The sequence below is a fragment of the Poecilia reticulata genome, linkage group LG18 (genome assembly GCF_000633615.1).
Source record: "Poecilia reticulata strain Guanapo linkage group LG18, Guppy_female_1.0+MT, whole genome shotgun sequence".
In the NCBI taxonomy this organism is placed as follows: Eukaryota; Metazoa; Chordata; class Actinopteri; order Cyprinodontiformes; family Poeciliidae; genus Poecilia; species Poecilia reticulata.
Genome location: NC_024348.1, coordinates 17,841,841 through 17,856,024, shown reverse-complemented (window position 1 = coordinate 17,856,024; position 14,184 = coordinate 17,841,841). Strand labels below are relative to the sequence as shown.

The 14,184-nt window shown below is 39.4% G+C and overlaps 2 protein-coding genes across 5 annotated transcripts in view; one reads left to right on the top strand and one right to left on the bottom strand.

Annotated features, from left to right (window-relative positions):
• The window catches only part of pcxb (pyruvate carboxylase b), a 391,361-nt gene that overhangs the window by 242,346 nt on the left and 134,831 nt on the right, over window positions 1–14,184 (top strand). The gene's annotated exons all lie outside the window — the stretch shown is intronic.
• LOC103480729 (leucine-rich repeat and fibronectin type-III domain-containing protein 4) overlaps window positions 1–14,184 on the bottom strand; it is a 51,542-nt gene that overhangs the window by 22,229 nt on the left and 15,129 nt on the right. Inside the window, exons 1-3 of one of the 3 annotated variants that reach the window (XM_008435892.2) lie at window positions 4,959–5,149; window positions 3,852–4,466; window positions 3,595–3,757 (exon numbers count right to left, since the gene is read on the bottom strand). In XM_008435892.2, the coding sequence (XP_008434114.1) occupies window positions 3,595–3,757; window positions 3,852–4,440 (752 nt within the window). In that variant the 5' untranslated portion in view covers window positions 4,441–4,466; window positions 4,959–5,149. Of the gene's footprint in view, window positions 1–3,594; window positions 3,758–3,851; window positions 4,467–4,759; window positions 4,919–4,958; window positions 5,150–14,184 lie in introns of those variants that run through there. The other 2 variants (XM_008435891.2, XM_008435890.2) reach the window with 2 other exon arrangements.

Sequence of the window (14,184 nt, the reverse complement as noted above, 5' to 3'; positions counted from 1 at the left end):
TTGTTTTTCCACTGAAAGCTCTGGTTTGAACAAAAAAATGCCATGAGGGTGAAGTTTTATGGATGATAATCTGATGTCCCATTTTCCTGAAGGCAGCACAGAAACCGACAGAAACACTGAAGAGAAGAAGAGCTATGATTAATGTAGTTACAGTTCTATCCATGTTTTAATGTTGCAGAGCTCAGTCGTTTTGTAAATAGTTCAAAGTTTAAACTGGCATGTTGTACATCTTTTATCTGGTCATTTTGTGGAATATTTAACAACTATAAAATGGAAAAGAATGAGATTGGCTGCTGTTAAGCCTACCAATTTTAAGTTGAATGTTCATTGCATTTTTCATAGACACCTGTGAAAATAATTTCTATTCCCATGACTTTTTTGTTCTCTGGGAAATTATCGTGATGATAAATACAGAAACGAGCATAAAAATCAAAACATCTACAATAGTGATAGTTATATTAATAATAAAATAATAGTCAGTGCAAAGTAGCCTGCAAATTCTTTATTGGGGGGCAGTGAGGGACCTGGATAAAGGCTTGAGGTGCGCTGGGCCGGAAAAGGTTGAGAAACACTGATTTAGTTGGTAATGTTGCATGTTCTAAATTACTTGCGAAAACATTGATTGAAAGGACTCTTATTTAATGTTGAGGGATTTTTGCCTGTAAGGCAAACCTTTAGGGAACAGACATTTTACATTTTGTTTTGAGTTGAAATGTACTGAAGTCTTATTTAAGTTTGAGTGTTTAGCTTGTTAATTGTATTGTTAGAAGCAATTGTTGAACTATTCAAAGACACTTTTTATTAAACGGTGGCAATAGCAATGGTATAGTTAATTTCTATCATAACTATAAGTTTCAGGCTCAGGATTTTTTTTACTTTAAGCCCTGACTCAACTTCATGCATCTAGACATTTAGACTTGATGAAAATGACTTGATAAGTTAACATCAGAATGGAAATCTAAGTGACTTTTAACGTGATCTACTTGTTTGTGCCAGAGGAATTGGTCTGAGTATTTCAGAAACTGCTTGTTTATCACACTCGAGCAGAGCTTCCTTCTGGAAGTGGTTGTCCTTCATGTCCGCTGCATTGGGACCCTTTGGTGTAGCCATCTTAGGTGAGTTCACGCTAATCACTCTAATCCTCTACGGTCACCTGATCTCAGTCCAGTTGAGCACTTCCAGGTGATTGTCATTATGGATGTGCAGGCGACAAATATGCTTCAATTGCATCATCTTTTCAAAATGGACTAAAATTACTGAGAAATTTTTTAACAAAGTATAAACCCAGTCCTACAAATGTATGCTTGATAAACTGTTAAGTGAGTGTACATATAGTTTATTCAAAGAGTTATTTCTACAAATCTTTTTTTAAGACTTTTGGCAGTTCACCTTGGATATCAGATCTGCAAATTAAGATCTTGAGTATCAAGGGAATGAATCCAGTTTCTCTAGAGGAATGTTTTGATCCCAGTTTCTTTTTCTTTTCATGGCAACGTCTCTAGATGCTTCACTGTCACCACTACAAATGACTAATGGCGGCGTTCACCTTCTCTCCTTTGAGAAAATTACTTTCCAGATGTCACAAACAAATTGGAGGGGTGTTAAAAGAAAAACATAACCTTGCTTCAGTTCTCTGTATTCCATTCACTTGATGATTTTCTTGGACAGATTTGGCTTCTTTTTTTGGCACCTAGCTAGCATCTAAAAGCCGCTGCCTTCCTTTCTTTAAGCCAACTGCACCTTTCTCTTTTGCGTTCTTGAGTGTTTAATAAGCGCTCATATTATTAGCAGCAGTGCTACTCCCAGTGAAGCAGTTTTAATGCAAATGCAAACATGTTTTCTTCCACTGCTTCCTTTTACAGTCACCATTCTGCTCTTCTAATTCAATCAGAATGACAGAGTGATATCAGCTGCTCTCTCCTCATTAGCACTTCCCTCTGAGCTAACAATAAGATCACTGAATTGATGCTCGTGGTTCATTTTGTAGTAGTGCAGATGAGTTGGTTTTCATCAACTTTTTGCAGTTATTTCCATCACGTAGCAACCTAATATCATTGCAAATTACCATCATATAAACCCAAGCTGTAAATTGTTAATGGATTTTTTTTTTTACAAGGCCTGTTCATTTGAAAGTGAATTTATCAAGAACATGAATATCCAGTTTGCATGTAATAGGGTCACAGGGTGAAACTTCTACCTTGATAAGTCGGATCTGAAGAGTTTCTTGCGTGACTTAACCCGTTTCTACAGTATTTTTACTCATTATGGGAGAGTGTGACACAGATTCTTCAACGCTCAGAATAGACTCCTTAATAGTCACCGAGTGATTCGAGCAGCGGCTTCTTTTCTGTTCAGAACTGCAACTCTGCACTTTCAAGGTTTGGTAGAGGCCTCGGAAAGGCTGCAGTGCTCATCTTGGAGAAACAATTTAAACATTTTGACGACCGACAGCCGACTGCTGCTAAAATGATCTGCATTGTGTGCTGCTTTGGAAAGAGGAGAGAGGACTGTGATTATTCAGCCAAACTATTTAGCCCTGAAGAATAGCGAAGCTGTAAAAATCATCCATTGTTCTATAATGACCTTATCAAAGTATTACATTGTGCACTCAAGTATGAACCGTATACAATATCCATAGTAATGTATAGTCATTCAGAGGAGTGAGCTTCACAATGCCTTCATTGGAGCCATAACTGAATCGAAGTGAAAGAAAATTATAACCTCATCAAAATTGATTCAGTTTTCTGAGCTCTCAGTCATCTTCTGGCCTCAGCAGTTTTAACGTTGCGTTCATAATGGTCTTCACTGACTCAGATGTTACTGGCTGTTGCTATTGTGCCTTTGGATTCTGGAATCTTTTTTATTGTTAGTTTGGATCCATATTGAGGCCCAGTTGAGAAAAGATATTGTTAGTCCTGTCGATAGTGTAACATTGACAGACTGTGTTACATCAAACTAATGTGTATTAATAAGCTTTATCAGCTAAAGCTTGAATTCTCTGTACCTTAGAGGAAATTCCATCTAAATCCACATATAGAGAAGCAAGTAAATTAATCAAAGGTTCATTTACCATCAATGACAAACATGTTTATTTACTTCTGACATAGAAGAGAAAAAATAAACTCAAATGAGATTCTGTTAAAAATGTCAGTCTTTGCAGGTAAAACCATTTCATGGTAGAAGCCGACATTTCTTTAAAGTTTTCAAACATCTAATCATTCTACTCATCAAGTAGAGTTTAACACGTAAATCTTACTTAAAGTTATACTTTATGGGTTATTTCAAAAACTTGAACAGGATAATTCATGAAGTGAACTTTGTCACACATCGACAAGCACCGAATTTGCTTTGTGCATGACACTCTAAGTTAAAAATTACATTTTAGAGACTAAGGCATAAGAAGTTAGATGAGATCAAGGTCATTTTAAGAGAGTAAGTTTAAGGAAAGAAGTTCTTGTGTGCGGAAGGTGAAATCTGTCTTAGTTTAGATGGTGTTATCAGATGTAGCATGAGTATTTCTGGAAAGAGCCAACTATCGACAAGCCTGATGTTGGGGAATATATTTTGATTGATTTAAAAAAAAAAAAAACTTGCCTCCGAAGATTATTGTAGGACATGTCGAGGTCCTCTAGAGTGAGCAAGAAGTCATCAAAAGCCTCGACGGAGACTTTCACCAGCTGGTTGTTGTTGACTATCAGGTGTTGCAGGTTAGTCAATCCTGCAAGGTCCTTAGGTCCAATCGTTGTCAAGCGGTTACCTAAATAACACAATGAGAGAATAGTTCTCCTGTAAAAAGGTGCTAAATTAATATTCTATACTAGAGACCTTCGGGAAAAATGATCATGGCTTACCATCCAGGTGCAAAGAGCGCAGACTTTCCAGGTCAGCAAAGGCCATAGGTCGAATCAGGTGGATTGTGTTCCTCGACAGCGTCAGATCAACCAGTCCGGTCATGTTGACAAAGTCAATCCCGCCCACCTCTGTTATAAAGTTGTCTGCGAGTCGCAGCTCCACCGTTCGTCGGTCGACATGTGGCGGCACGAAGAGCAGGCCCTTATCGGCGCAGAGCGTGCTGAGCGATTCCGATAAGTTTCGACACACACAGTGGAACGGGCAGGCCGAAACGACGCCCCACGTCTCCCCTGCTCCGATCAGAGAGGGCAGCAGGCAGCATGTGACCAGCGTGAGCCAGTGAAACACCGGGAAAGTGACGGATTCTGGGAGGGTTCGCTTGGTAGAAGTCCTGGGGCAGGCACAGTGGAGGAGGTGGGATGAGGAGGACAGTGATGAGATGAATAGAGGGGGGAGAAATGAGAGGGAGAGGATGGATGAAGGGATCAGAGAGGGAAGTGTTGATCCCTCTGCTTTTTGTTTTGGGTGGAGTTGTGTGCGGGGCAGGTGCAATTGTCTGCAGGGATGGAGGGGTGGGGGGACAAGCATGGTAGATCGCCTGGCTTTCCACAGATCTGCAGAAACAGAGAAGAGCAGAGAAAGGAGACATAAATTTTAGCATCACGTTGATTTTTAAAATTTTTAATAACTCTTAAATGTGCTTTTATGACCAAGTATATTACTTTTTTTTCTTATTATTTATCATTTTAAAATACACATAAGCAGAAATGATTTTTGGTTCACAAGATAATAATCAAAGAAAGCTGTACCGTCATGTTGACATATTTTCCCACACATTTCATACATTCGTCAAGTTTTCTATTGAGTTTAGAGTGTCTCTTTGTCTGGATTGCTTTCTCCTACTTACTGTGACTCAACAGGACTGGAAAGAAGGCTTGTTTTACATATTTACATGCTGTTGTAATTGCCACTCTGAAGTTGTATCCACTTTGTTCTTCACGCAGTAGCAGAAATATCCCATATTTTCAAATGGTACTGCAATGATTGCTGTAAATTGTGTACTGAAGGCATGCGTCATTTTCAAACTGCATGTTCACATTACATACCAGTCGCTACATAGTCCAGTAGGCAGTGATTGCTTTTTTTTGTACCCTGCTAAGGTAAAACTCTACATATGTAGCCCTTCTATGTTCGTCTAAGGTCCAGTAGGTTGACTTCACTACAGACACACTCAGGTTCACTGTATTTATCCCAACGAGAGAGGAAAATAAGATGGTTAACTTTAGTCCAGAAGCTTCTGCCCCACAGTTACAGACAGCAACAGAAATAGGGGGATGAGCTGTCGGTTACCGGTTACTATGGTAACCACCAACTGCCAGGAGCAGCGTAGCAAAACTTAATACGCCCAACAAAAGTCTGGAAAAACAACTTGTTGACTAACAAAATAAAGTCGGAGTACATAAATTTTGACCAACTTCACATCTATAACATTGTTAAAATAAAACCCTGTTACAGACATCTACTGCCTGAGCCAATTATATCAAACTAAAGCCAGCTTTTAGAATGCTAATGTCAAATATACAGCAAGAAAACACCTAAAATGTGCGTACTTTTGCTAATATTAGTGTGTCAACATGAAGACCACCACAGAAAATTCTGCTGTTCATAAATTCTTACTTTTGTAGATTAGATGGCAAAATCAGGAGGCGTGCTTGTTGAATTTTCAAATGGAAATTTAGAAAATCAGACTTTCATCTTTGAGTCTACATCATTACTTTAAAATAGCTGAAAATAGCTGTCACTAAGTATTGCTGAAGTGGAATTTCTTAAACATCTACACAGTTTAGCTGCCAGTTTATCTGGAGACCTGAAATGACTTATTTATATTGGCTAAAAAGGTTAAAATCAATGTTTAGTCAGAATAATAAACATGTTGAAGATATCTTTAAGCAGAATTTCGAATGGTTTCTCTATGAATTATTTATTGTGACAGGCTACATCTATAAACTACCCTATCCTACAAAGAATCTGATTTTATTATAATGCTGTAAGTTGGTGTTATTGCAATGACATAGTTGTCCATGCATGTAAATTTATCCTCTTCAGTGAAAATGTTTATTGGTTGAATGCAGATTTGCTCCCACAAGAAGGTTTTGAAGATGAGATATGGTAATTAAATTGTTGTTAGCCAAAAATAACAAAATCATGCTGTCTATCTCATCCAATTTAGGCCTGCTTTCCTGTGTATCCTGCTGGTGCTAATTTAGACACAAAACTGAGGATACTTGACACATGATTATGAAGCACTCCAGTACTGTTCAAAACACAAAAACACCTGTTTTGTACATCTCCTGAGAGAGTGCGTGAGTGAACACAGCCTTTGTGGCTGAATGTAAACCCCCCAGAAGACTGAAAAATGGTCATTCAGCTCAGAGACATTTTCAAGAAGGGATTGGAAAAGCCACTCTCTCTCAAAACCGTGGGCCTGACAGCTGAATCAGGTCACACTGTAGGTCTCTGTAAGGGGCGCCGCTGTAAAAACCAACACAAAGAACCATGTTGTACATGCGAGACGTGCCGAAAATCTGCCTGTAAACACACGTTTTGTGGCTTTGATAAGGTACAAGAATGACTCACTGAAACTCATTGGCATGCACAACAGTTGTTATAGCAACTGTAACCTAGATACAGAGAGTTTGACAGTGGTTGACAGTAACAGTCTCACTTCTGGTGAAAGTGGGGATGACATTTTCGAGTCGGAAAGACAAAGAGGTTTCTCTGGAGAAGGATGGCGCGTCTCCGGGGTGGTGCTGCACGCAGCATAGACCTTGGCGATTACATATTGATGTACAGTATAATACATGCAAGCTCTGAGACTTTGAGCAACGACCAGGCTGAGCCATGCATCATCCTGACTGTTACAGGCTGACGCAAATTGCTACTTAATAGTTTCCAAAGCTTTGCTCTATCCATGTGAAACTATGCGGGTTTACAATCCATCTCTGATAGCAAGGCGGTGCCGCTGTGAAAGTCTCCACCCCCACTCCACATGCTTCCCATGCTTCGTTCTGTTCTCCAAATGTGAGCTCCGTATAAAGCCGTCCCATTTTTGGACTCGTCTCATAATGAGATAAGAGGAAGAAAGTGATAAGACACTCTCTGCCGGAAACGATTATAAATTTTATCTCGCACTCTTAAATGTTCTCACTTAAAGCAGAGTGAGCGAATAAAAGCAAGCATTGCTGCAGTGTGGTGATGGGAATAGATTCCATTAATTTGAGCGATCATGAATAGTCCTGCTAATGGGGATGCGTTTCCCTTTGAAACAGAACATTTCAGCAGAACTTCTAACCGCTGCGACATTAGTTACTGAGGAGTAAAAAATGGATTCTGTCTTGATTGTAGTCGTTAAAGAGCTCTGTTTATATCCGCTGAGCAGAACATGAATGGCTCGCTGACTCAAGTGTGTGACAACGCGTGGCTCTTTTTGCTTTTCACTAGTTGGCTCTAAAAGATTTAGTGTCTCTTGTATTCCTGGAAACTGTACAAAATGCCGAGAAGTGTGTAAAGTTTTTAGGGCAACAATCATTTCCTTATGCTTGGTGACATTAGTCTTTTAGGAGGGGAAGGAAACGCCTGCAGCAGGAGACGGTGGGGATGTGTGCGTGGGACAAAGTTACGAATGCCTGCAGTGACAGCTGGTCCTGTGGGCAGTCCATGTTGGACCAGAACAGATATGTGTTATTTATGTTTGTACGTATTTTTTTTAATTTCTTATTTTGTCACATTAAACAAACTTCAAATGGTTTCATTGAAATTTTATGTAAAAGACCAACACAAAAACAATTATAGTTTTGGCAGGAAATAAGGTTTCAACATTGTTTAAGAAGTAAAAACACAAGAAGCATGTAATAAGTACATATTTGGGCCGCTTTGATCTGATACCTCTAAGAAATGACTATTTTGAAATTATTTTGACTGTAAGTAATTCACAGATTAAGAACGCCGTGTGTGAAAACCTCAGAAGTTTGTTAGAAAACACTATTCAGTACCTTAAGTTTTCTGCAATTCCAGAATTCTATACAAAATCAAAAGGTCCCTGCATTGTTTTTGCAGTATTGCATAATTGTGAATTTATTGCAGATGGTCAAAACCATTGGTTTTGAGTGACTAACACCCACCTGCAGGCCGTGATATTGCAAGTAACAAAAATAGATATATTCTACTTCTTTAAAGAATAATAATGCTTGTGTCTGGTTTTCCGCTTGTTCTTTTTTCACCTTTTTTTTATATAAAAACATAGATTTTAAAAGGATTTGATGAGGAATTCCCCAAAATTTTTTCTTTTAAATAGCATCACAAAATCAGGGATTTTGATTGCAAAAAAACATATATTTGAAAAATAATGGAGGGACTGTTTAATGGTCAAAGTGACCGAAAAGTGTCATGTTGACCCAACGAGATGAGGCCGTTCCCTTAGTTGAGAGTCCAGGGAGGTGTAGTAAAAATCAGAGAAGTATGCAGGAGGGCAATAGAAACTCTGGAGGAGAAACAGAGATCCAGTCTCACCTAAAGTTAGCCACCAGCAACAAAGGGGACACCTTAAACGTGGACGAAGGTTTAAGTTTAAAAATCGATTCCAAAGCACTAATCAGATCCTTAATGTAAGTAAACTTGGCGATGCTTGGTGGTAGCAACATCATGCTGTGGGGATGCTTTCCTTTATGTGGGACCAGGGAAACTGATCAGAGTTTATGGAAAAATGAATGAAGCAAAAAAAAAAGGGGTCATAAAAACGGATAGGTTGATGCAGGTCGTCATCTTCAAGCTGGTAAAGGAACATAAAACCAACTGAAAAGCAATACAAAACTTAAAATTACGCTTCACTCTCCATCTCGTCTGGGTGAGACTGAGCAAAATTACAACGAAAAATGGGCAAAGCTTTGTCTGTAGATGTGCTAAACTGGTGGAGACGTAGTCCAAATGGCTGTAGTTGAAGTGGTTCTGCAAAGAATCTACCAAGAATCATGCAACATGTGACGTGGAAAAATGAGATCAAGTCAGGTTGATGGTTGTCCCTGAAAAGCTCCATCAGGAGTTTTTTCATTACTGTGGGGTCAAGTCGTGTCTCCACTTTCCCATCACTCATATAGAAACCTTCCTGCTGTACTTTCATCCATACTGTCTGTAATGTCTGCCTCCTTGTGGAACCCCTCTCATCCATCTGCCCCGGGCATGCCCGCGCACGGCTTTCACCTCCATACCTCTCCGACTCTATTAGTGTACAGCCATGGATCGTTTCCTTCCCTTCCCTCCATCTACCTGCAGTTCCTTTCACCTGTCTTTTCATCCTTACTCACCTTCCATCTCAGAACCGTTTCCGCCCCTGGCTCCTCTGTAAATTTCCACTTTTTTATTTGTTTGTCTCATCCCTTTTTCTTTTCTTCACTTGTGTCTGCCCTTGAGGCAACCTGAATACGACAATGTTATCAGTCACAGCTCTTCCTCGCCATCTTTTCCCACCTCTTCTTCCTCCTCCACCCCTCGTCTTTTTGTCTGTGTTGCTTGCTGACTCGGCTGCTGACCTCCACGTCTCCTTGGCGACTCTTGCACCTACTTTTTAGTCGATGTGCGCTCGCACGACTTCTTGCACCACATCAGGTTCTTGTTTTATTCCCTTCTGCGCCCTGCCTGTGATCCTTTCTCACTTCCCCTTTCATTTATCTATTTCCTCTCCCCATCTGCCTCATCACTTGATTATCCTGTGCAGTCATTTTTCTCCGTTACCTCTTCCCCACTCCTGCAGACTTTTTTTTGTTTCATTTTGCACCTCTGCATCTCTCTCCCTCCTTCGTATATTGCTCTCAGATCTCATTTGCAGCCCGGGAGTGCAGCGTTGAAGCTTTCTGATGGGCGTGCACTCAAAGTTGGATGTAAGGGATCCCTTCACTCGCTGATCGATGTGACCCTAAGAGATGGATCACAACCTGTCCAATTCATTTCATTTGATCTTTCTTTCCCTTTCATTCTCACCTTGCTTTGTTCTCACTCCGCTTTATCTTATGTTTTCTTCATAACTGTTGTCGCAATTGATCTTTTCTGTTGTATAAACTGTTTGGAGGGTCAAGGTTTTTCTGAATTATGATGATCCTTATTTGTTTCTCAAGGGTTAGTGTCCTGCAAAGTTTTCCTTCAACACACCTGAATCAAATAATCAGATCATTAGAAGGACTCTGTAGTCCCTGACTGCATAACAAATTTGACACACCTGAGTCAAATTATTAAATTTGACTCATGTGTGTTGAACCAGGGATGCATCCAAGAGTTTCCTTCAGAGGACTTAATTAGTAAATAGATTCCTCCTGTGTGAAACTGAACCTCAGTATAAATCCAGCTTTTCTGTGAAGGCCTCAGAGGTTTGTTAGGAAACCAAAAAACAGCATCATTAAGGAACGGCAGATAAATCAGGGATGAAGTTAAAATAATATCCCTATATAAGGAGAATGGCACAGCTCCAAACCTACCATCTAAACCGACTGGGGAAGCACTTGGAGCATTAATCAGAGAAACTATAACGATATCTGGAGGAGCTGCAGAAATCCACAGCTCAGGTACAATGAGTTTATAGTTTGCAACTGCAAACCTGCTTTTTATGAAGGAGTGTGTAGTCACAAAATTTGTGCTTTTAGCCGTAATGCAGCTACATGAAGTGTTTACGCCACTGCTGGTTGATGCATATTTTACACATAGCAAAAAATAGGCTTAATATGCATAACTCAGTCTGCCTGGTAGCAGAGATGCTATTCCAATGTGATGCTTGATACCTTTCATATTGAATACCTAGATTGCATCTATTGTAAGTTCTTAATTTAGTTTCTGTTTGGCAATAAAATCATTTTAGTTTATAGTTTGAGGTATTTTAAGCAATGTAGGGGACACAACAAACATACGAGATCAAAGTTTAATTCATGAGCAACATGCAAAATGCTATGCGCTCTGCACCCTGAGTACACCGTAACCATGGTAACACTTGGTGGTGACAGCATGCTGCTGTGGAAATACGTAATTCTTGAACCATGAATCATTTTCTGTTTACTACTTTGTGTTGGTTTGTCACATACAATTCCAGTAAACTACACTGAAGTATGTTGTTGCAATTTTGCGAAAATGCTAACATTTATTCTGTTAAATCTAAATGTAACAGTAAATTTAATCCAAGTTAAATAAGGTCACAGTTTAAACAATTGGCAAAGAACTTTCAAATTTCACCCAACTTTTTATGCAAGCATGATAATTTAATTTTATAGCAACTTTTCAAAGACTTGTAGTTCTCTACATTCATCATTTTTGAACCCTGCTATCAGATTTCACATAAACTGACTCCCAACTTATCACTGTCTGAACACTTCTGCAAATCTGGGGTTATCTGTCTCAGTTTTCCAGCACATCTGAAACATCACTGAAAATCCTTTTTCCTCCTGGCAGTTTTCTATCCTTTGTGCTGCTCTTGGTTGTTATATAAAACTTTTAATTCCGATTTTATCTCTTCTTTTCTCCCTTATCTTCTGTTGCCTCTGTGCTGTGTTCGTTGTTCTGCTGCAGCAGTAAGAATTTCCCCTCTTGAGATCAATAAAATCTCATCTTACACACTGTACAGCATGGAGGTGCAGGGATTCATGTTTCTGTGAGCGCACAGCTGCAAAAATTTGCCAGAACAGCATCTGGAGCATTAATCAAGTTGGTTAGTTGACTAACCAGCTTGCTACTAGTCTGAACAGTTATTTTTCCTGAATGAATCCATCATTCAGAAAGTAAAATTCCTCTGCGTGTTTTGAGGAATTTGCAATGATTTTCAAACACGTAGATGTTAGAGAAATTCTGTCTTGCTTTCATGAGAAAATCTAGAAACTCAATTTACTCTTTTTCACAGGAAAATATTAAAATGAAACAACTAATGTAAGACTGAGATGCATATCAGAAGTTAGAGAGCAGAAATGGAACAAAAACGACCATAAAAAAAGGAATTTCTGTTGCGATCCGATTCGCTTTGACCTCCTCAAGCTGTGCAATGCATCTGTATCTACCTCAGTTTTTTTTTCCTTTTTGCTCTTCTATTTTTAGAAATCTCTAGGTATTCCACCATGTATGAGGCTTTGAGCCTCCAGAGAGCCAGAAACGGACGAATGGAGAGCAGAGAGGGCTGCATGATGTAAAAATATGTGCTGTGAAAGGTTTTGGAGGAGAGAAAAAAAAAACAATAAAACCTCCTCTCTACCCTCTAGGATTTGGAGCACAACTCCGCTCCGCCTAACGTTACCCAAACGTTGGGTTTGGGTAACGTTTTTAAGGTGTGGCCTCTGATTGTGAAGCCAAATCCAGATAAATATGTAGCAGCTGATAGGTTCAGAAAGATACATGTCCACTGTGTGTTTTTCAGGGATTCTTTCACGCTCATTCCAAACCGGAGCAATTAAGAGATGCTTCGTGCATGACTTAAAAGCTCTAATTTGCCTGAAAGTTTCATTGGATTTCACATTTAAGGCCTAATGTAGCTTTAATTTCCTTGTTGGCCTTTAATTCTCCGTGGAACATTATAAATGTCAGTCCCTCAAAATATGCTGAGCACAATTAATGACGTTAATAAACTGCATGTGTGCTTGTGTGTGCAGTTACTCTCCCATCCGCAAATGCCATTAGCCCGTAATCGACTTAAATCGACTTAGTGAATGTTGTGGTGTTAATAAACAAGGGGATTTGTATTAGCTCTCAAAGCCCACTTATGAGCACAGTAATCCACAGATCTGATTGGGCTGTGGGTTGCTGCGCTGCAAGAAACCAACAAAACTCCCGACGTCAAAACATTCTGAATAAGTTAATCTTTTACTGCGTTTTGGTTAATTCAATTTCATAAAGTACTACTCGGAAATCTGAAATCATCCCTCATGCTTATAGATTTTCATGCAACATTTTAAAGAAGTATTATTTTCTCTTGGCTTTCTGAATCAAAGTTTTTGTTTGGACTCTGGATGTTTAAAGATTTTCACCAGAATTCGGATGAATCATCAAAAAAGGTTCCTAATCTCAAGATTTTTAATGCATCACCCAAGATTAGGGCTACTAAAATAATATATTTTTATATAACTATAAAACAGAACAGACAGTGTTGACCAATAGAGAAATGCACATAATTTAGCAATTTTGCATCTTGATATGGGCTTCTGTCTCTTTAAGAAGTTCCTGCTCTTCCTGGCTCCCTGCCTTCAGCACGCCATCAGAACGATGCCACTCTGTTTGCCGTTCTTAGGAGCATCAGACTGAGAAGTAGTTAGTATGACAAGCTCAGCAGACTCACAGTTCCACCAGCTGTTTGCTAATTGCTGCTGCCGCTAGTCTGGAGGAGCTGAGGGAGGGAGGGGCAACCAGCAGACTCCTAATGTAAGTAAATCCAAACAGAAACTTGGAGATCTGACTGTACTCATGTCGAAGTTGTGGAATGATTTGCCCTGTCAGGGAAACGTCTTCTTTTTCTGAGTTGAATAGTTTTCTTAAAACACATTTATTTGCTGAACTGCAAGATGATTCAAGTTTGTGACATGGTGCATAATCAGAATATGGGAGCATGACCATCATAAACCAAACACAATGAAAGGAAACACTTCCCAGTGGATCTATGCTTTTAATACAGTTCATTCCAAACTGACCCTGCCGTCTGAATATCGCAACATTTTCGCTGTGATCTGGTGACCTTGTGTGAATTTCAGTCTCAGTTAGCGGTCTGTAATAGAGTAAAGTGGTAAATGGTCTGGTCTAGCTGCGGCTCATTGTCTTCAAATGTCATTGTGTTCAGATTGTGTTCCTCACACCTTAGTGGAAACAAATGGTTATTTGAGCTATTGTTAGCTTTTATTCTCTTCTGATGTCTGCAAAGTTGCTGCTCACTGGATAGTTTCTATTTTTTGCAGAGTCCCAGAAGATCAGCAGCACTCAGACCAGCATGTTGTACATAAACACAATGTTTAAAGTTAATTTCTTGTACTGACGTTAAAACTTTAGCAAGACGTCTTCAGTCATGCACCAACTTGCTGCTGCATGATTGGCCTCTCATGCCTAACAGTTATTGTTTTGTCCTTTTGATGGATGACAAAAGATTTATCCAAGGAAATGCCCAAAGTCCAACATAAAACTTTGAAATACCTTCCAGAAAACTCAAAGAACTGATCCAACTACTTTTAGAAAGTTAGGACGACGTCTGGCTGCTTGGAAGCAAAATCGTTTTGTGTTCCAGCCGAGATGTGTTTAAGCATCACGTTGTTTTATTCTGAAATAAAAAGC